The 22516-nt window shown below is 48.0% G+C and overlaps 1 protein-coding gene across 4 annotated transcripts in view; it reads right to left on the minus strand.

Annotated features, from left to right (window-relative positions):
• Nucleotides 1-222: 222 nt before the first annotated feature.
• The window catches only part of EHF (ETS homologous factor), a 36874-nt gene continuing 14580 nt past the window's right edge, over nucleotides 223-22516 (minus strand). Inside the window, exons 2-9 of one of the 4 annotated variants that reach the window (XM_049648417.1) lie at nucleotides 16241-16340; nucleotides 12244-12489; nucleotides 9989-10051; nucleotides 7372-7440; nucleotides 7186-7254; nucleotides 2040-2099; nucleotides 596-791; nucleotides 223-506 (exon numbers count right to left, since the gene is read on the minus strand). In XM_049648417.1, the coding sequence (XP_049504374.1) occupies nucleotides 407-506; nucleotides 596-791; nucleotides 2040-2099; nucleotides 7186-7254; nucleotides 7372-7440; nucleotides 9989-10051; nucleotides 12244-12489; nucleotides 16241-16337 (900 nt within the window). In that variant the 5' untranslated portion in view covers nucleotides 16338-16340 and the 3' untranslated portion in view covers nucleotides 223-406. Of the gene's footprint in view, nucleotides 507-595; nucleotides 792-2039; nucleotides 2103-7185; nucleotides 7255-7371; nucleotides 7441-9988; nucleotides 10052-12243; nucleotides 12490-13034; nucleotides 13277-16240; nucleotides 16347-22516 lie in introns of those variants that run through there. The other 3 variants (XM_049648401.1, XM_049648409.1, XM_049648424.1) reach the window with 3 other exon arrangements.

Here is a 22516-nt window from a genome sequence, read left to right on the forward strand (position 1 = left end):
AGTGCAGAAGACACATCACCTTTCCCTAATCATTTTGCACATAAAAACATTTAATGCCCTCTAATATTTTTTTCTTTCTTTTAGCAGGAAGCACAAGGCTACCAATCCTGTTCTTCTTGCCATGGAAAAGAACTTCAATAGAGGCAAAAACAAATCACGGCCGCATACAAGCCTCATATTTCACAGAAAACTGTGTACGTTTGTTCCCCATATAGGACATACTTCAAAGTAACAAAATAATTTTATCGACTGTAGTGTTCCTTGTTCCCATTAGAAGCGGATGCTGTTCCCCCTCATGGTACATAAATATCAGAGAAAAGTAGTCTTTGAAATACGCATGTGCAGGATTTCTTGGTTTGCTATTGTCTGGGGTATGTGTTGGCTTGAGTTCAAAGTGTTGGCAGATTCAGTTTTCATTTTCTCTCCATCCACGTGCATTTTTCCCAAATTTATAGACCAGTCTTCGTCCGTCTACACGCTCCAGAATTTCTCTTTTGTAGTAATATCTGTAACAAAGGACATCGCATGAGGTGGCTGGTCAGACTCAGACCGCCGAGGAAACAACCGGTCACGGTTGGGACTGGAAACTCCTCACCTCATCGCTCGGCTGAGTTTTTCGTAGGTCATGCTGTTGTTGTTCTTCTTTTTTCCCCACAGCTGAGCCACAGCCTCCGATTTCAAGAACCTGAAGATGCCCTCAGACCGGTCTTCCCACTTGATTAGCCCCGGATTCTTGTCTGGGTTCAGGAGGATGTCACGGATGAATTCCCATAAGTGAGTCCCTCGTGGATCTGAGGAGAGGTTGGAAAAGGAGTGTATTAACGGCCTAAGTCACGGCAAAGAAGGGGCAGAGGAGGCACAGAGTTGTGACATTTTCTAGCAAGTAGGACACATTCCATTTTCCCCTACCCACCAGCAAAGCCAGACACGGGACGACCAAATATCAGAACGAAACAAAAGGCATTTGAGAATGAACCAGCACAGGGCTTTAGCTTATAAATCAGGAGTCTGAGACACAGAGAATGTAAGTGACTTGACCGAGGTCACCCAATTAACCAGTGTCAAAGCTAAGACGAAGGCATAGGTCTCGGCCCTCCAATGCCAGGGAGAGTCTCTTCAAATTACTGTGGACAAATTGTTCAGGATTCATTTTAAACTGTTATTTCCCTGAAGAGCGAATTTCAACCACTTTCGTTTAGGACCTCAGCCCAAGTAGATCGCTCTCACCCAGCAACTGTGCTTTAGTCAAATGTGCATCGACGGGGCTCTGGAACTTTAACTCCTAGAATATATTGGGGCAAGGTCTTGTGGGAGTTGAGGGGGCCAATATGAAAATGAAGCGGCTCCTATAATGAGATTAGCAACCAAATCCTACTTGGACTCCCACTAGACTTGGGCCGCACAATTCCTCCCGCCATTTGAGGTGCTGTGTTCATTCGATTCCGTGGAGTGATGTGGAGTACAGATAGTGAAGATGTCCGATTCCCTATCACTTGTATATTACACCGTCTTGATTTCTTTCTGTGCCCTCTCCTCCATGTCTCGGATATTTCCTGTATCTTCAAGAGGTTTGATTATTGGGGGAAATGCAACTTCCAAAGAGCTCTGCTGCATCTTAAGAGTAAACAGTCACCTCTTGGATCAATAACTTGACAGAGGTAGGAAGTCAACAGTCAACAAAAGGGAAAAAAAAATCTCAGCTGTTTCTTCCCACCCTTCTTCTCTTCCCACCCATTTTTCTGGAACGGGGGGAGTCACTAACCTCATGACTGCAAGAAGCGGTTATTCCCTTGGTATCTCAGTTTTAGAACAAATAGAGCAGCACGAGGAGGAACTCTCTTGGGGCGGGGGGGGGGGGGGCTCTATTTGAGAAACTGCTTCCCCGGGCAAGCGACGTCCCTACTCTCTCGCCTACACAGGCGGAGGTAGAAAAGTGGAGGCAACAGGCAGAGGCCATATTTGCCTAAAAATTAGCGGCCTCTAATTATGACCAACGTGAAAGGAAGGGCCAAGAGCCATCCGAAAGCCCGCCAACTTACTGTGCTTTTTGGTGTGGGACTTTGCAGGGTGGTCTTGCTCCTTTTTTATCTCGGGTGACTCTGCTAAAGGAAAAAACAAGAACTGTTTAATTTACCTCTTTCCTACAATCGTGATTTCCATTCATTCATCCACTCATTTAACCAATATTTTTTGAGCCCCTAGTACATGCCTGGCACTGTTTGTATATGCGGTATATGAGCAAAACAAAACAGAGATGATAAAAACTATCCCCCACAGATAAGGGGACCAGGAGGATGTGAGGGAAATAGTCAGCCATGCAGAGAGCTTATGGAAGAACCTGCTATGAATAAGAATAGTAAGTGCAAAGGCCCTGAGGTCAGTATGTGTTTGGTACATTCACAGAATAGAAGGAAGCCAGTGCAACTGTGACAAAGGGGTAAAGGTTCAGGCTTGATGGGACTCTTTGTGGATTTTAGCTTTTATACTCAGATAAGAAGCCATTGAAGGATTTAGGTCATTGAAGTAAGTTGAGTGTGTGTGTGTGTGTGTTTCTTTTTTTACATAATATAAAACGTAAACATTTATAACAAAGAAAATGGCTTTTAAGCCAGAGGAGTGCCCTTTTTTGGCATGCAAAGTTACATTTTAATCAGCCTGACAAAGAGACCATTGACTGGCCTGAGCTCAGTACAGAGGGCCACCAGTGGACTATGGAAACACAGATTAGTTTAACAAATGACTCATCATGGTAACCCTTGAGAGTATCGCCAAAGAGAAGACGGCAGAGGCAGATCTGTGAAACGAAACTTCTTAAAAAGAAAACTAAATGGTCTAGCAGTGCATGTATGCATGGGTATGTGGAGTGTGTGTGTGTGTATGTGTGTGTGTGTCTGTGTGTGTGTGTGTGTATGTGAGAGAGAGAGAGAGAGAGAGAGAAGAGAGAGATTGGGCCCCTCAGGTATTTGGAGGACCAAAGCAGATCTCACCAAAACTCTCTGAATCAGAAATCCACAATTTTAATACAGAGTAGTCTCTAAATGCAAGCCAATCCTGTTAAGGAACTGGGCCAGTAAAATGCATCTCTTCTGTGGGCATTACATCGGGGCTTCCTAAGCTAGGGTTCACTGACCCCTGTGTGGCCTTCAAGGGCATTTCAGACTGACTGAAACTGTATGCAAAGGGACAGGGTTCTTGACATTCATTTAATTGTCAAGAGTGTCATCATTCAAAGAGCTAGAATAACCATTAGCTCCTAATTAAAATGGTTAAGAAGCATAGCTACTGTTTATTGAGCACTTACTATGTACCTGTGCTAAGCTTTTTACCTTAATGACCTTATTTACTTCACTCCATGACCCTATGAGGTGGGTACTGCTATGATTCACAGATTATAGCTGTGGTGGAGCTAAGACACAGAGAGGTCAGATGCCTTGTGTAAAGTCGCACAGCCTGCAAGGGGAGTCGGGACGTGAACACAAATAGTTTGAATGCAGAGGCTTCATCTCAACCACCACCCTGTGCCATTTCCAAAGATGGTGGCACAGCACAGATTTCACAGATGTCTTCCCTGCCGAGAATCAGGGTCAGTTCTCTAATGCTCTAGCTGGGGGGGGAGAAGCAATTCCGACTTGAGGATTCTGTATTTTCCAGCATGCATGGACACGTCCACCTATAGGAGCACCCGGCTTGTCACGACTCAGCGTTCCGAGCAGTTTCTCTGTAAGCCATGGTGGGTGGACGGGGATTTCACCAGCTCTGGTTAGCAGAGAAGCCTCTCACTCTGGTTAAGACTCTCTCCCCAGGCGTTGCCGGCAAGAGGGCCTGCACCTGACTTGGGTTTCTCTGAAATCTGGAAGGGCAAATTCACAGGAAACGTGAGGAGACTCCACTCTCCCTCCCTGTAGGTTTCAGGGCGAGGTTGCAACATCCCATCAGGATGTGACAGTATTGCGACAGGCCTGGCACCCACCCCGGTTTCCAAGTGATACATCACTCTGACAGGGCCGCGTTGTTCTGCAGACAAAGAGTGGCATTTACCCAGGAGGCCACAAGCAAAGCTCATTTTCCAATGGCATCCAAGAGGGATATGGGGCCATTATTTCAGAGCCAGGGTTGAACTCAGAAAAACCCAAGTGTTTCTTGGCTTATTGGCCTCAATAATAATATTGGCCTAAATAATATTTAGGGGTTCCAAGCTGACATAGAGTCAATTACTTTGGGGGGAAGGTAACTTAGCAAATAAGATGGAAACCTTAGGCCCTCTCCCCAGAAAAAATGCACATATGTGTACACTCAGGGAGAATCTGTGAACAACTTTAGGGGTTTAGGCTCGCTTAGCAGTCCGTGGACTCTAGACTTAAAGACCCCAGACCAGACGGACCATGAGGGAGTTTCCTCTGTGAGATGTCAGCCATTTACCGAGACTGGACCTCTATCCAGCTTAAAGAAAAACTAAAAACAAAGAATAAAATAACTCTCCTAATAAAAGTGTTTCCATCATAAATAATACGGGGGACTGACTATACAGCCAAAGGCAAAAGGAAACTCGAGATTTCTTCCAGCCTCCTCTTCCCGTCCCTGGTGTGTGTGGACAAGCTGTGGAATCACCAACCTGCCTTAGCACTAAAGTCTTTTGATCTGAAAGCTCACTTTAATACGATGGCCTCTCCCCCTGTGTCTTCCCCTCACCCCAAAATAAAAGTCAAAACCTTTGAAGTTAGCCATGTGGTTGAGTGATTCACTCTCATAAAATAATGGCTCGCTCTGGGGAAGTTGTCCAGCTTGGCTTTCTCTTGCTCTGCTCCCAGGTACCTCAGGCCAAGGTCCAGTCTGGGCAAGGGCAGCACCAAGCCACAGGTGTGTGACGCAAGTTCCAGAGCATGACTTCAGCTAAGTCGCTTCGCAAGAAGTGAAGATTAGAAGCATTTGCATGTGATTCAGCTGTGAGCCATTTCTTTACGGGATATACAAATGTCAGTGTTATAATAGACCGTGCCACCCTAGCTCTAGGCTCAACAAGTCAGTGAATAAACACATCAAGCCCGAGTTGGCATGATTGGCTCGAGGACTATCGGGCAGATCAGGAACACTGGCAGCAGCCATTTTGTGAAATGGGCAGACGACAGAGAAATCAAAACAAAGCCTGCTTCCCCACCTGCGTTTATCACAGAGGGCATCAGTTTATGCTGGGCCTCGCCTTTGCTTGGCTTGTAACTGGCATTAAAACATAGAAAGATATTTACCTGCACCCGATTTAATGGGAACTGAAAATCTAAAGACTCAGACAAATGACAAAGGTCTTTTTACAGGGGTTCAGCAAAGACTAAACCTTTCTGGAAGGAGTGGACCCATCATACAAGGCTGTAATTCACTATCCCACTGGAGGGCCGTTCCTCCCAAGAATCTCCCAAGCCCAGACACTGAGCTGATTCTTGCTATAATGATTCTGGTAGAGGTCCCGGATTGTTTCACTGCGGTTCCATCGTAGGATAGGAACAGCGGACGGGGGAATCCAGGATCAATGGAGGTAAAGGTGTGCAGATCTGCAAAGTCCATTTATCAGGATGATTCAAAGGTGGGATAAGGGGACAGTGAGTTCCCGGTTACTGCAAATGTGAAAGCAGAAAGGGCCCCTATTGGTTCTGAGACTCTAGAAGATAAGGCAGGAGACAGAAGAGAGAAGCCTGGCCAGGCTGTGAGGGCAGGGGAGCTGTGACCTGGCTTTTATGTTTCCCAGGTGCCCGAAGACCTAACAACCTCTGAGCTTAGGAAGTGGTTTGCGCAAGTTTATTCTCAGCTGCCATCTTTCGCCATAAGCCAGAGACCCAACCAGAAGGAAGCAGGAGGTACCACCTTGCAAAGCGTGAGAGGGAGTCAGAGTGAGACCAGATGGTTTCCTCAGCTCTGAAATCCTGGGTCTGGACTAGGTGGCCATGGCTGCTGCAGAAATTTCCCCCCAATTGTTTCTGTTCCCCCAGAATGGCGAACCCACTGCAGAGCCTTTCCAGTGTCTGATCTATTTCCTAAGTTACACAAATCCTTCCGGTGACACATAACCCTCTGGGCCATCAGGGGAGGGGGAAGTAGGGAAACGAATTGGCCTTCATTCTTCACTTCAGTTCCAGATGCATTTACGCCGGCTCCCAGCTCTGTTTCACTCAAGGGGTTTGACCCGAAAACAGAACCTCAAATCTTATTACTTCAGTTCTCAAACACAATGAACAAAAGCAAAAAAAAAAAAAAAAAAAAAAAAAAAAAAGGAGGGGGAGGTCAGGGGAGGAGAGGCTGTTTGATTCCAAGTTCTTCATTTAAATCCCAATTCTTAAGATGCCCCGAATTCAATTCCAGGAAAAGAGCAATTGACTCATGACAAGTCTAAGCTCCGAACCTCACAGACCCAAGCAGAGCTACGGGTTCGTACCCAGGTCAAGAGACAACGTGGAACCCTCTGTTCACCTCCCCAGTTCTCACATGGCACCTGCCAATGTCCCTGTTTGTGAGGGGAGGGAGAGATAATCTGAAAGCGCCTCTGCAGACTCCCAACAAACCAACCCCCTCAGTGGAACCTTGACCGAGAGCTAAGGGTAGCCCCCCAGTTGCATCCAATTTTAACCAAACACAACTAATGTGAACATAGTTCATATAAAATGCAGGTGGTCTGACTAATCTGAGCCATCAGGGGCAGACTTAAAAACTGACCTGTGAAAACCAGGGTTCTAGAAATGTCCAACTGCCACCCTTCTACTCAGAGACCATCAGCAAAGGTTCGCTGATCTCTGAAGGCCACTTTTAGATAGCCTTCCCCTAAAGTCAGATATAGTTTGTTGAAAATTAGATATGGCCTTCTTCCCCCATAACTATGCCCAAGTCTGAATAGTTTTATCAGATAGTTTCCCAAGAGCAAGTCCGTGTTGAAAAGAGAGGTTTTTGTTGTCACGAGAGGGTGACTTGGTTTCACAGGAGACAAACACTTTTCCCAGAGGCTTCCCTGGTGGTCATTTTCGAGGTACAAATATTGGCTGGAAAGCAAGCCTCTTAAAAAGAGCAAGTCTTTTCCTTTCCTAGTCTTTTAACGAGAAAGACTCCATCCAGCAAAGTGGAAACCTAGGATGTTGGTGATTCTCATTCATTCTCAGTAAGGACCTGCCGGTGGCACACTTGGGCCCTGATGTCAGGACAACTTACCGACAGGAAGGTGACCGGTGGTTGTCATGGAGATCTGGGCCCGGCAGAAAGTCTTGCTGTCCAACAGATCTGCGGCAATGAAAAGACAAAGGACATTAGGCGCCCCCTCCTTACAATGTAACTTCGTGGCTGTTAGAAAACAGGGTAAAAATGTCAAAGGCCTTTAAGTGTCAGGGAGTTAGTTACCTACTGTGCTACCATAGCTGGTGTCATATAAATAGTTTTCTTCTTTCCAGGCGTTCATGACGGAAGGGTCTACAAAAGACGGAAAGTGGGAATGGTCAGCAAGCATCTTCCCCTGGGTGATGAGTTTGCCTTTTCTAACTCCCTGCTCCTCAGAGAGGGGCAGGACATAGTGGGTGGTCCTCATAGAGAAAGGGTAAGATTCTGTTTCTGCCACAAGTAACTCACTGTTCTTCCAGGGTCCTGGGGGAAATGGGCTTTATCACGGCCCCAGCCAGATGTTCTATACCTGCTGCCTCTTTGGGGACATGAGACAAGTTACCGCAGTGAGACCCAGTCCTAGACCATCGCTTTGGCTTCCTGGGAATTTTCCCAGTCTGCACGTGGCAGGGGCTGGGCTCGGGAGCCTGGCATTGTCTTGCATTCTACTAGATAAAATTCACATTAGAAAAAGAAATTGTTGGCGACAAATAATTCCTAATTAATGAGCGTCTTTTCCTAGAAATCTCTTCCTGGGAGAATTAATGTTTCCTTGCAGGAAGTCTAGCTAGTCTTATCACGGTGTCTTTGTGGCTGAATATTGGAAGTCCCCCTCCAGTTGGATGACAGCTCCCTCCCCCCAGGATTTCTCCAATTATCTTAAGGGGCAACATAAAATTCTCAAAACAAAATAGAGAGGGAGAAGAGCGTGTCACCTAATCAAGCAAACAACGTTGGAGAGTGAGGCCCCATTGCCTCATCTTGGAAAAGAAGCGTGCTTCTTCCCCCCACCCCCACCCCTGCAGGGTGCTGGGTAAGCATGTCTGACTCTTCAGATTTCAGATTTGAAGGAAACTCCCGCCCACCTACCCCAAATGGAGCCCAACTCCTACACAACCCCCACGTCTGGGCTGATCGCCAACAGAAGCATTTTCTTTCCTGGCCAAGAGCTGTGAGACCTGGCAGGAGCTCTCACCTTGTCCCCACCAGGAACGTCCTGCTTTTCCCTCTTCACCGATGGAGGCTGCCCTCAGCTCCCCTCCTGTCTGGGTTCTGAATTTCAGGGTCAGGGTGGTAAGCCACTGGCCGAGTTTCATTTTGTTTTTATAGCATAGACTCACTGGCTAAGTCGTCCTGTTTACGCCATAGGGATTTAGCTGGTATTTTAGCTAATAGCTACGTGTTTGGCCACCCCAAGCCCAGTCTCCTGGGGTCACACCCTCTCTCCTTGTTGGGTCACCTCATACACCTGTTGTTGTCTCTGAAAACAAATTGAACCCAAAAGTTTTGGGGGGTGTTGCCCCCTCTTGAGCCTCTTCTCCCCTCCTCCTAGGGTGGACCCTCTTCTCCACCCTTTGGCTTAGCTTTTCTGAACTGGCAACACAAGAATGTCTGGATGGTCAAGGAGGAATTATCAGGTTATTTGGGCCCTCTCCAATACCAGCTGGCTCCTCCAATGGGGCTGTCAGGTCCTGGTGGGAGTAGGGGCGGAACCCCAGCCTCTGGGACAAGTCCAGTGTCCGCCTCTAGGGCAATCAGGCCCAGAAGCACAGACCATCTGGGGAACCCAAGCGCTGGTCTCTGGGGGAGCAGGGGAGGGCAAGGCTAGGAAAACCTAATTAACATGCTTAACAGCCATTGTTTTCTCTTTACTAATGGGAGACTAGCCTCAAAGAGAGCATATAACTGCGAGGGGTCATTTTTAGCCCCTAGGGACTCACAAACCGCCCCAGGTCAAATCCTGTCCTCCGTCTCACTGACGTGCCTGTAGGGAGTGACCCTGGAGCAGCGGCAGCCGCATGATTTTATCATGGCCAGTAGACTTTGGGGGACTTGCATAGGTCTCCCTAGATGGAGAGGTCATAGGCCAAAGGCCAAGATGCAAGGAGATCTGATTGGTGCCAGGCTCTGGGGCGCAGTTTCTCAAGGCAGCTCCTGCCTGCCCTCTGCAAGTCCTACAGACCGGCAGAAAGTCCCCAGGAGAAAGATGTGGGACAGAGAAAGGAGGGTTAATTGGTCAGGGGAAGAACAAAAGTAAATGTAGATACTATGAGATTGCACAGCCTACTCAGAGCCTAGAATAGTGTCTTTTGTCTAAAAATGCACCTGAGGCAGGAGTTGGGTTCTGCAGCTGCTCTTAGACATCCCCCCAGGGCCTTCCAGAAGCTACAGTATCTACAAGAGCACGTCTGTATGTTCCTCCTTTTTGTGAAATATACCCCCACCTAAAGAGGAGCGGGGAGGAGACACTGGCCTTTGTCTCTTCTCTCCCCTTGCTTCTTCTAACTCGGCTCAGCCCAGTGCCCTGTCTCTCTTCCTACGAGAAGGAGGCCCACCTAGGCTCTGCATTTTTCCTTGCTCTTGGACCAGAGCCTGCATGGTGCCTTGACCAGTAGTGGGAAGCAGAGAAGTGTGGGCAGCACCAGTCTAGATCAGAAATAGATGGCAGTCACTGGTCCCAAAGGCACAGAACGAGGCTCATGGTGGAGTGGCCCGTTGGAGGCGGCCAGGGAAGAGGCACCCTTGGGTTTCCTGCCATCACACTGGATCCTTCTGCTCCCACGCTCTCCTGACTCCCTCCAACTGTCCTCCCCTGGGGCTTTGCCTACCGAGTTGGCTCCCTTTGTCTGGGGCTACTCACCAGTTTGTTCCGTCTTGACAATGACATTGTGTGTGGACTGGAACAGGTCACTGCTGCACTGGCCTGTGAAGGACAGATTGGGAAAGTCTGAGCCGGCTCACGTGGAGCCAAAACTTAAACAAGCCACAAAAGCTTAAACAAGGATAGAGCTGGCTTCTTGGAAGACGTTATGCCAGTCCTGCCACCTGTCCGCCTCTGTTGGCTTATGCGAGGGGGCTTCCCTCTCAGCACCTACAAACTTGAGCCTGGAGTCCCGGCCCAGAAAATCAGTAGCTAGGGCGTCTACATCGGATGGAATTATTTGGCCTTGTACAGGGACGCCATCCAGTATGATGGAAATAGAACTTCAGAAGTCAGCGGGCCAGTTTTCCCACTAATAGCTGCGAGGCACTTCGCCTTTCTGGGTCTTGCTTTCGTCATCTGTAAATTTAGGGGATTAAACTAGATAAAGTCACTAGATGGCCTCTAAGGTGCTTTCCCCTACTAAGATATGATACAAAATGAAAACAAAAATAGGCTAGAAACCATTTTGACTGGCTTGATTCTTCTTTGATCTTAAATGTAATGAAACCCATTTGATGAGATTCAATCTATGAGGTATGTCCACATAAATGAATACCAAAAATAAACGTATACACACACACACACACACACACACACACGTGAATGAGTTGAGTATGTGTGTCCTCTCCAGACAGATTTTAAATATCTCAAGAGAAGAGGTCATACCTTTAACCTCTCTGACCTTTGGGTTTCCCATCTGTAAAATGGGTACAATGTTTAGTTTTTGTCATAAGGTCATTAAATGAATCAATTCACTTAGAGTGTCCGGTATAAATAAACACTCAAAGAATATAAGTTAATATAATGTCTACAAAAAGGCGAACAAGGAAACAAAGGGAAGAAATCTGGTGATCAGGCACTCAGAGGCACCAACAGAATGCAGTGGGACCAGACAAGTCATAGGAGGTCAAAGATGGCCGCAGCACCTTCGCTCTCTGCCTCCCAAGCCTGTCTGCCTTAGGTTCCAATCAGGGCAAAGCTTTAAAGGAGTGGATTTAATTGCAGGTAGGGAGGTAAATATTTTTAAATCTTCAAGTGTAAGTCTGCTCCTTCTGAAGATTCCCAAGGGTTATTTATAGAGCCTTGTTTGGTCTGGTTCTAGTAAAAGAAAAATGAGCAACCGTCTGTGTGAGGTACTTGGGAAGAAGGGAGTGCCCGGGAGCTGGATGAGGTCATCCAAAATGGCCACCCCAGCTGCCAGCTTTGAGGCCAGACCCTGGGTCCTCCTCAGTGTTGGTAACGGCTGTCACAGTCTGACTCTGCTTCAGAGCCCTGGAACTGACGCCTTCCCAAAGTTACAGCTACCTGCCCAAACATAGGTTCTGCTAAGACAGACATGCCCGTTCTGATGTGGACAGGCCAGCTCGCAATTCCTACATGTTACTGCCTTCCAAGATGCCCACGGTTCTCAGAAGAGCTAGGTTTTTACTGGTATTATCAGCAGACCCTTATGTCAGTGTCAAAGACATTCTGCAAGGTGAGTTGTCTGCCCTAGCGTGTCTGATGAGCCAGTATGGAAGGTGTGTGAATAAGCTATCACTGATGCACAGTGTGCAAAAGGGTAGCCTGCCTGTGTTCTAGGCAAGGCTTCAAGAAAGACACATCTGGGGCGCTGGGGCGGCCCTAACTCCGGAAATCGCTGCAGAAACATCCCACACGTGCGCAGACCATTAGTTGTAACCCCACTTCTCCCCCTTTTTTTGAGTTTCAGATCTTTTAAGAATCTGTTGAAATACCACGAGCCATCTCGTCCCCAAAACGCAAACATAGACCTAATTCTGCATTTCTTCTTACCCCCCGTAGGTCCCATCTTAAGAGCCTAGGTCCAGAAGTTTCAAAAAAAGAAAAAGTATCCATGATGATCTTAACAAGCAAGTGATCGGGAATTAAGCTATTGAAACCTGTTTGCGAGGGAAATAAGAAAAGGTTTTCTGATAGTGAGTCTGTGAATATCCAGTTTAAAAATTAACCATAAGGAGAAATGAAATTATCTTGGGTTTATATGGGATTAGACACACCTGGAACCCTAGACTTTGTGCCTATTCTCTCGCCTCCTTTCTCCGTCCCTCCCTCGGGACCCAGTAATTGGGAGGTGAGACCGTCCTCTGATGTCCCTGACAAGGAGCCCTGCCAGTTGCGGGGTCCCTGCTCTCTGCAGCCGGCTCCCAGAGGGGTAGACAAGAGATAGTCACCATTCCACTTGAGATGCTGCAGGTTGCTGTAGAGGAGCTGGCCCGCCGTGCCCGCCGCCCGGGTGAACTCCTGCAAATTCATGCTGCAGAGATGCTCGCCATTGACGTCAAACTCCTGGAAAGGGATGCAGCTGGCATCGAGCTGGTTGGTGTCCAGAAGGTGCTGGAGCCACTCCCACACCTGGTACTTGGTCCAGTACTGAGGATGGATTTCATGCCACTGGCCTCCGAAAAACCCGCTGGAAACTGCAAAACAGGAGGCGGTCCCGTGAGCGACCCGTGGTTCTTCCCGGACATCATCTCGGACACGAGATGCACCACCGGCTGCCAGGCGTCAGCACCGCTACAGTCAGGGGACGGCAGTGGCGGGGCTGGGGCACGAGACGGGCTCTGGAGAGGAGGCTCTCAGAAACCCGGTCCCTTCCTCAGTTGTGGCGGGGGCTGATCGTCAGCCTCCCTGCCAGTTCATGTCCTCCCTAGTACAACACTTACCCCTGGGCACTTCGTGAGCACACAGACTTGACCTGAAGTACTCTGAGATCATGAGCTCATTCCCACCTCCAGCAAAGTGCCATGAAAGCTAAAGTGTCACCACAGTGTCAGCAACCTAATAGCCTCTTGTCCACACCCACACGGTTCCCTTCCTCTCTTTTCTCTTTCTCTCTCCCACTTTTTCCTCTCTGTTACGCACACACGTGCGCGCACACACACACACACACACACACACACAAATTCAGACCATTTTCAACCAAAAATGAAGCCTGAGAATAAGGTTCTTTTCTCTCTGATACCTTTGCTTCTCCCCAGAGTGGTCCAGACTAGCCATCAGCAAACTGTGCTGATATACCCCTGCCCCCCCATGGATTATTGCAGCCTCTATGATGTCACTTTCCTACTCAGCTACCCTCAGTGGCTTCCCATTATTCACTGAAATTAAGTGCAAAACTGACAAGTCCAGCACTGGGGCTCTTCAGTAACTATTCTTCGAGTGATCTATCACTTCTGAAGCTGTTCCTTCAGCCTGGTTAGTATCCTGCCAATCACTCCCTGTTGAAGTCCTACCCAGCCTGCAGATTCTGGCCACCCCATAAAAGCCATCACAGATCCCCCCAGCATACTGCAAGGGCTTGATGTCCCCTGAGTCTCCAGGAGATGTGCTTGGCATTTCTCCTGATGGCTGTTGTCATGTTCTGCTTGTCTTCACAAATCTCTAAGTTCTGTCTCATCCTTCTTTGCAAATTGTAAACTCAAGGTCATGGACTCTAACTCATCTTTGTATCTCCTACCGAAAGAGACTCAGAGACTAGGCCATCGTAGGTGGTCTCTCTCCATTTCTTTGGCGGAATTTGTTGCTGAAGAAGAAATCACGTAGGACTCTAGAAGAGTTTGAGGTGCATTCACAAGATGGTTAAATTAAATACCAGTGAAGAAGTAAAATTCATCAAAGGCAACAAATATCACTGACCTGGAAGTGGGCTAACCTACCGCATCTGTGACTCTCTTGTCTCACTCAAGAGAACCTCACAAAGTCACCCCAAAGTCCTGGTCCTTGGTCGGGGGGGGGGTGGATGGAGAGTGTTTCTCTCTATTTCTTTGCTGGAATTTGTGCCTGGGGACATGGTAATAGGGCTGAGATCTTACAGTCCCCTTGAAAACAGAGGTCAAGGGGAGGAGCTCTCATCCAAGAAAAATGAGGGGCAGGGACAAGGGGAAAACACTGTTGTAGCCCACCAAGGTGAAGGGGGGGAGTCCGACTGAACATGGCACACAGATACTCCCACAAACTGAATGATGGACCAACATGGGAAAGCACAGTGCAAGAAAACCATCTCTAATTTGTTTCTTCAAAGGCATGCTAGGTGAGTACTTCTCGAACTTTAATATGATTGTCAATCACCAGGGAATGTTGTTCAAATGCAGATCCAAATTCCATAGATCTAGGGTGAGGCCTGAGTTTCTGCATTCCTAACAAGCTTCCACAAGATGATGATGACGATGATGATGATGGTGATGATGACGATGGTCTGTGGATACAGTTTGAGTGACAAGCAGCTAAAGAGCTCCAAGGGTTTGATTCCCTTAATGCTGTTTGCCTAGCCCTCAACCCCTCAGAAAGGCTGAAGGGGGAATGTTTCACCCCGTCTGAATTCATCCCCTGCTTCCAGACCTCAGAAGCGTTAAGAGCAAGAGATAGAGGTCATTTAGGTCGGAAGGTGACTGCCATGGGTCATATCTACACTCATAGTATGTGCTTCACTCTTTACCCGTCATGGCCAGACAAAAGCAGCCCTAAACCCTCCACTGGGGCCCTGAAGGGGAAGCCAATTGTGGTGGGGAACAAGGACAAGGATTGGAACAATCTGGTCCCAAAATTTAATTACACAGAAATATTCCCAAATATACAAACATGCAGAGCTTACACTGGCTCTTTCTACGTCCCTCCAATTTTTTGGCGTCTCACAAAAACAGCTGTTTCAGGATGAGGTATATTTTTGTCACTCCCTGAGTCCTTGATCTTTTTTTCTCCAAGATAATTACTCTGCTATGACAGTATAGCTCTGAGTTTAGAAATAAGAGAAATAACTCTCAATAACCCGACAACAGGCCTCTCCATTTCCTCTCCCAACTCCTAGAATAAAGGGTAGTTCCTGATATTGTATCCTGTTAGAGCCTGGGAGAACCAGAGAGTTTTGTCTAAAGATGGGTTCTCCCCATCTGCCAGGGGACTCATCCGATTCCTCAAGTTTTAGGAGAATCCCTGAAAATCCCATAAGTTCAACTCTTGTCTATTATTCAACTGACCCCTGTCAATCATGACCAGGAACTGGGACTTCTTTGGGGCCCCTAAGTTCTATGCCCTGCTAAAAACACTGCCCCAGCTTTCTCCAAAGCACACAGGAGGAATGCTGTCCTAATCCGGGGTCCAGACTGGGGATGCCAAAGACTTTCCAGGCTGAAGAAACTTCCTACCCTATTTGGAATCCTCCTTTGAGGTCCTCACGAGGAATCTGAGGCCTGCACCAATGTCACTGCCCCGAAAGCGCAGCAGTTCTGTGGACAGGTGGCCAAATGAGGGAAGGTCACCTGACCATGCTTCCCAACCCTGTTTGACTGGGGTTCCAAACTGAAAGGGGTGGAGCTGCACTTCGATCAACCGCTCATTGGAGAACACAAGCCTTCCATTATCCTCCTGTTCTGCTTCTCCGGCTGTGCTCGCTGCCGACAGCCCATTTCCACATCTCCGGAGGAGCAAGGGCAGCAGAATCTCTTGCAAGGAGACTAGCAGCCAGTTTGGGGCAGGAGAGGAGCCTGGAGCTCCTTAAACCCACTGCAGTCTGATGCACGGCAGTCTGCCTGAACCTAAGGCCTTCACGGTGGGGGGTGGGGCCTGATTCAGCTACGTCTTCATCCAGTTCACTTCTACAGTAAGCCCTGGGCTTGATCCCCAAACCCTCCGGAAGCCGCATCAGCAGGCCCTCCCTCTTCGAATCAATCGGCTCCAAGTGAAAGCCCCAAAGGGAGACACGTGGTCCAACAAATCTCTCCCCTTACGAACGCTGGTCACGGAAGATGAACTAGAATAAGCTGCTGTAACCCTGTCTTCCTTAAGTTCCACGTTTCCACACAGCGCGCGCGCGCGCGCACACACACACACACACACACACACACACACACCCTTTCGTCTGCTATCCTATCCTGATATCCCAGCCAAACAGTGTTAAAAGCTTCCCTTTGGGCATACCTTCTACCACCCTTTCTGCCAGACTGCCTTGAATATTGCGAGGAAACAATGGAATATCTGGAGCCAGCTTCTGTCTGGAGCCCCAAGAGCCTATGGGGACCTCCAGCACGCAGTTTGCTCCATTCCCCCTCGTCCCCACACCCCTGCTGAATAAAACCTGCGTTTTTCAAACATTAAGTTGAGAAACGAAGCATAATTAAAACAGAGGAAAAAGCCCCACGGGGCGTGACACTGACGCCCACTCGGTCCCCTTACCATTGCACGTGGGGTAGCTGTCTGTCCAGGTTGGCTGCTGGTGGAGGAGATTGTTGCTGGGGTTGAGATTCATTACACCACTTCCTTCCAGAATCATGATCTGTAAGGGGATCAAACAGTTCATTCGGTCAGTGCCTCTCGGACAAACGTCATTTGGGAGCACAGATCATAGAGTTAATTCAGGAATTAAAAAAAAAAAAAAAAAAAAAGAATTTGTCCTGCCATCCACTGCCTCCAAAGCACGTTACCACAGCCCCTTCAGTAAAAGCAAAACTCACTGGCAATTAAAAATTTCCAGGTTCAACTTTCATATGCATGAGGCAAGTTTTTACAGCCACCCATTCATAAATGAATAATCTCTGATCAGGAATGAAGCAGGAGGAAAATGCAATACCTGCTCACAGGGCGAGTCTGGCCAGCAGCCATGATTTTTTTTTTTTTTTTTTTTTTACAAAAGTGAAAATGCCAAAGAGATTTCGTGTAAAGTGAAATTGCAATCAATAAAAATCCAAGCCGGTGGCGGCATAGACCCGGCACCTGCACAGGCCCTCAGATCTGAAATCAGACGTTCACAAGTCCCAACACAACTGAGAGGCCCTGCACTCGAACACCTAACCGACTTTCCTCAGTGTAGATACCTGCCACAGCCCGTGTCCACATGTCAAAGAACTTCAGACATAGGTACTTAGAGCTCCTCCAGTATTTGGCTCCATGATAATGTCAGGAATCCCAGTAAAAATTCTGACGAGCTTTCTCTCTCCTTTTAGAGCCCTGAAGAATACCACGGGCTTGGAAACTGACCCGAAGGTGGCTCTCTCAGTCTCCTTTTCTCAGCAAAGGACACAGGAGAAGAGCCTTTCTCTCCTGGGGAACTGTTTGGGTTTTTTAAACAACATAAATATTCTACACTTTAGAACAATGCGTCTCACCCCTTCGGCATTCATAATATTCCCTATTCTCAAGTCGGACGCTCTCCTCCTTTTAGACTCAAGCCCTAGAAGTAGGTTCAGTCACTCAAAAGAAGAGCGGCCTGTTCCAGAAGGCAATTGAGCATGACCCAGGGCCTGTAAAGATAACTTGCTCTTTCTAAAATGTTGGGGTGAGGAGAGAAGGTAGCCTCATAGCAGCGACTCATGGAAATTTTTCTGCCTGTTTTAGGGAAATCATATCCTTGGGTGTCACCAATGTCCCCCAGATTGAAATCGCTCCAGTAGAGAGCTTCCAGCCCCCAAACCCCTTCCTCCAACTTAGCTCCTACTCCTCTGGTCCTAGGTAGGGCTTCAGAGGGGAGAAGAGGGGTCTGGAAGAGGCATAAAAATTTCATTCGCATATTGATTCACTCAACAAATATTTACCAGCCATACAATGGGCTGGGTACTATTCCAGGCACCAGGGACAGAGCTGTGACTAGGAGTCAAGCTAGGCCAAACAGGAACATTCGTGATGATTATTAACATCATCATGGCTGTTTGGTAAATAATTAGGCCTGAATCCAGCCTAAGTAGAAGGTAGCAAAAGAAATACAGAAGAGAATGGTGAGCACCACAGTAGACCAGGGGCCGGGAGGTGGGCAGAGCCGGGATCTGTGTGGTGGCACCATATATGTGAGGTTCAAAGCCAGAAGGAACAGGCTTGATTCCAAGCTCTACCCCTTACCGGCCGGTTAGTATTAACTCAGACAAGTCACTGCCCTCTCGGAACCTGTTTCCTCACATGCAGAACGCAGATCACCAGAACTACTATGTGCGCTGGCTGGAGATTAAGTGAGTTTCTATACCTGGAGCGGTTGGCACAAATTAAGACACGGCTATATGGCAGGTGTTATGAGGAGGAGAGTCACTCCCCCTCTGGTAACCCAAACCAGAAACAGTCTTGGGTCTCAGTTTCCCTGTGCAAAAATTTTAGAAAGGTGACTAAATCGATTCTTACGTCCCCTTCCAGAAACCTCTTTGCTTCTCTCTCTCAGAGAAGGCAAGCCCTCTTCTTTTCCCATTGAGCTTTCTAGAGCAGTTGCCCTCAGCTAAGAAATCCAATGGGCGACTTCAGGGCAAAAGAAACCTGCAGGCCCCCAAAGGGGCAGCTGGGGGAGGGAAGGGGCACGGCCAGGTCTCCTGTTTGCTCAAGGCTGGGCTTGTTCCTCGCCAGCATTTGCTCAACCACAAGCAGTAGAAAGGTTACTGTTTAACCCTGAAAGAGCCGAAGCTCAGGGCCCAGCCCATCTGCATGGAGGGATGGGCCCTGCAGGGCTGGGGTGGGGGAAGTCTTCCCTGAAATTCTTTCACAAGGGTTTGCCTGCAGGTCTGTTTCAAAGTGGCTGTTCCGTGGGACCCAGATGTGCCCTGAGCCAATCACCAGCTAGCTACTTCTCAGCCAGCTCAGGGTTTCTGTTCACCACTTACTTCCCCCAAATCTAGAAGGCAGATTGATGTGAGGGCTAAGCAACCGGGCTTTAGATCTGGGGAGAGTTGGGCTCAGATCCCAGGTCCCCTGCTGTGTGGGACTTTGAGCAAGTTCCACGTCTGTCTAGCCAGAAACTTTCTGATCTTCACTTTCCCCACCTATAAATTGAGAACAGTTGCAAACTCACAGGGCTGAGAGAATCAAATGAGGTTGTGCATGTGGAAAGCTTAGCAATTAGTAAAAAGGAATCCCATAAATACCACAGTTCTCCACTTGTGACCAAGTGCCCACGGCCCCTTTCCTTGGGACAGGCATCTTTTCTGTCTGCAATCCCCTGACTGCATCCAGAACTATTCAACCCACAGGGAAGCCTTTAGGATGAGGAGGCCACAGCTGTCCCATTACCACCTGCCCCCCTCCCACCCCAAGAGGCTCCTCTACCCATGAGCACTGCTGTTCCTTGCTGGTACCCCCTTTGCTAGGGAAAGCAGCCAGAACAGAAAGGGGCCCCTTTTTTTTTTTTTTTTTTTTACGGGGCACAGTAAATGGTTACTACTCATAAAAGAGTTTATGTGTCTTAACCCTTACTGAGTCAGAGTTCACTTGAGCTCACCCAGGCTTATGAGGGAAGAAGGTCAGCGTCTCCAACCCACCATGGCACGCTGCCTGGGCAGTGCCCAGGAGGTGGGCACAGAGGGCCCGGGGCTAGCATAGCTGAAGGACTTTCCCCAAGTTCTATTCCCTCTGAGGCCCAGTTCCTCGGGTGGAAAATGAGGACATTTGCCCCCCACCGACAGCCTCCCAAGAGTCTTGAGAAGATCAGATGAGATAATAGATAATAAACGTGTCTTGAGAATTGTAAAAAAGCATTATTATAACCAACTCACCCACACTCCCATATACTAATATAGACTTTCTATGGTACATGGTGATTACTTTATGGGGTATAAAAAGAAATCCTTTTAATTACAAAGTAGGGGGATTATTTAATGCTCCTCTTTAAGCTTCCCAGTTTACCTTCAGCATAGCTTTTATTATTTCTTTAAGAAAATGTATCATGTAGATACAGGTAGAGACTCTGGAACCTTGGAGGTGTGGGTTAGAATCCAGACTCCCCATCCGAGGCCATGTGATCTTGAGTATGCTAACCTTTCCAAACTCAATTTCTTCTCTGGCCTCAAAGGCGGCATGGAGGGGAATGCTGATGTCCTGTGTTGAAGGATGTATAACCCAATGGATTTAAAGCTGTCCGGTCTAGCACAGTACACGTGGCCTCAATGAAAAATCAGTTTCTTTCCCCTTCTTTAAGTATCAGTTCTGAAGATGTTTCTCAAACATAGTTAACTTCTTCCAAGGTTGGAAAAAGTAAATTCAGAGCCTAAATAAGAATGACTCCACCTTTCAAGTCAAAAGCACGTGGAGAACAGAACCCACCTCTCTTCATCTCCAGCTCAAGGTGGGGGATTCCAGCAACTATCCTCAGCCAAGTGCTCTGGGTGAAAAGCAGATTTTCTCAAGTCTGCCTGACTGACATCCTGGGCTAGGAGTGTTCTATGGCTGCCCTGGGCATTGTAGGGTGTTGGCTGCATCCCTGGACTGTAGCCACTAGATGCCAGATGCAACCCCTTCCAGCCTCCCCCCCCACCCCCCCCACCCCCACTCTCAAAATATCCCCTGGGGCCAAATAACCCCCAGTTGAGAACACTACTTAAAAGCGAGCCCGTGGAGGCCAGCCGCATCTCAGGCTTTGATCATGCTGGTGTGGCGACCTTGGGCTGTCCCCTAGCTTTTATGAACTGCTGTGCCCTCTCCTGGGAAAAAGGCCCGGCATTTGTACCTGCAGCACAGGTTTGCTAGAGGATTAAAAAAGATAAGGGGCTTTAAAGCCCCCAGGGCAGTGCTTGGTACAAATAAAGAGTAATTACCTCATATACACACACACACACACACACACACGCACGCACGCACGCACGCCTGCACGCGCAAGCACACAACCTGTGAATTCTATTTCAAACCCAAAGTGGAATGAAATGTGGATTACCCAGAGGGTTTTTCCATCTGCATTCTCTTATCCCTCCCTTCGTGAGCAACAATGACTGGAGAGAATGGTATTTGACTCTGTGCCCCAGTGATTGCCCAGACTTCCACATCTACCCAAGAAATCACCCTCTGTACAGCAGCTCCTTTCTTTCTTCTTTTCTCTTTTTCTTCCTTCCCTTCCCTTCCTTCCTTCCTCTTCCTTCCTTCTTCCTTTCCCTTCTCCTTCCTTCCTTCTTTCCCTCTCCCTCCCTCTCTTTCTTTCTCTCTTTCTAAAATGTTTTTATTTTTAAGTAATCTCTACACCCAACACAGGTCTCAAACTCACAACCCCGAGATCAAGAGTTGCATGCTCCACCCACTGAGCCAGCCCGGCGCCCCCTGCGCAGCATTTTCTAAGACTGACACTTCTGGAGACAGAAGTCTGCTCTATATTTGAAGAGGAAGAGCCAGGCACGTTACCCAGTAGACCATTGTACAGATGAGTACTTCATGCCAGGCTTCCAGCCCGGATCTATTCAACCTTAGGCATCAACTGCCCTGTAAATGATGAGCCACTCGCATTTGGTCAATCCAAAACCCATTTCTGCAGAGAGATAACACTGCACTGTGCCGGGGTGGCCACAGCCCACATTGATGGGGGAGAGACAGGCCACTTTCTCCTTCCCACTTTGTCAATGGGAAGATGCAGGTGAAACGCAAACCCCCACTGTGCCCCAGTTGCTAAGGACTAGGACCACTTCTGTGCCAGTCAGATGTGCAGACAAGCCATTATCTTCCCCCAGTCCTCCTCCAGGTTTTCATCAAAGGCTAAGTTCCTATCTGGTACCAGCTTGACTGATGTGTGGGTTAAATGAGAATGTTTGCAAAGTTCTCACATATTATCTCGCACATGGCAAGTGCCCCCCAAAATGTCAGCTATTGTTATAAGTTCTGCCCATGAGTCTCTCGTTAAACTGTGTTGATCGCCTTCGAGGACATTCTTGGGGTCAGGGTAGATCCTTCAGAGGCAGGATAGTGTAATGGTTGGGAGCTCTCATCTCTGGAGTCAGACAAACGTGGTTCGAATCCTGGCTTTGCCAATTTACTAATGGGGCAAATTTGGACAAGTTATTCAGCTTCTTTGGGCCCTAATTTTCTCATTTATAAAATGAGATGATATGAAAAGGGTTGTTGAAAGACAAAATGAGATGATGCCTGTAAAATCCTTGGAAAAGTGTTTGACACATAGTAAGTACTCGATAGATGTCAGGTGGTGTTTATAATTATTATTATTATTCTTTATCATGTGATTACTGTTATTTTACTGCATCTCCAAGGAGGAAATTGAGAGCCAAGTTCATTTCAAGCAAGGCTTGTAACTTCTACCATCCATACAATGCTTTGCAATCCCAGGTTGCCAGCATAGTCAAGTCTAGGCTGGATCTCCGGCCTCCCCACCTCCCATTTTGGACTGCTCTATGGATGTGCCATCAGGCTGAGCTATGACAAGCATCTCTCAGCCCCTGCTCACAGAAGCTGTGCTCTGACCCTCCAGGCATGGTCCCTGCTCAGGGACTAAAAGCCATCCCTCCTGTTCCCCCTTCCTCCTACCAGACACACCATGCTGCCAGGAGCAGTGGGACAGTACAACCCCACCAGCTCTTCGTTACTGCCTTGGCATCGTACTTTCACACACCAGTTGGTTTGCAGGTGCAGAGGAGAAGGGCAAGAGCTCCTGGAAGACTGTGGCCAGAGGGCTTTTCTATCCTACGGGGTCCCTTGGCCCAAGGAATGCTCAATTACTGCAAATCTAGGATTTGAGTCTCCTAAGGACAGAGAAGCAAGGGGAAGGAGGCA

Source organism: Panthera uncia, chromosome D1 (genome assembly GCF_023721935.1).
Source record: "Panthera uncia isolate 11264 chromosome D1, Puncia_PCG_1.0, whole genome shotgun sequence".
Taxonomy (NCBI): Eukaryota; Metazoa; Chordata; class Mammalia; order Carnivora; family Felidae; genus Panthera; species Panthera uncia.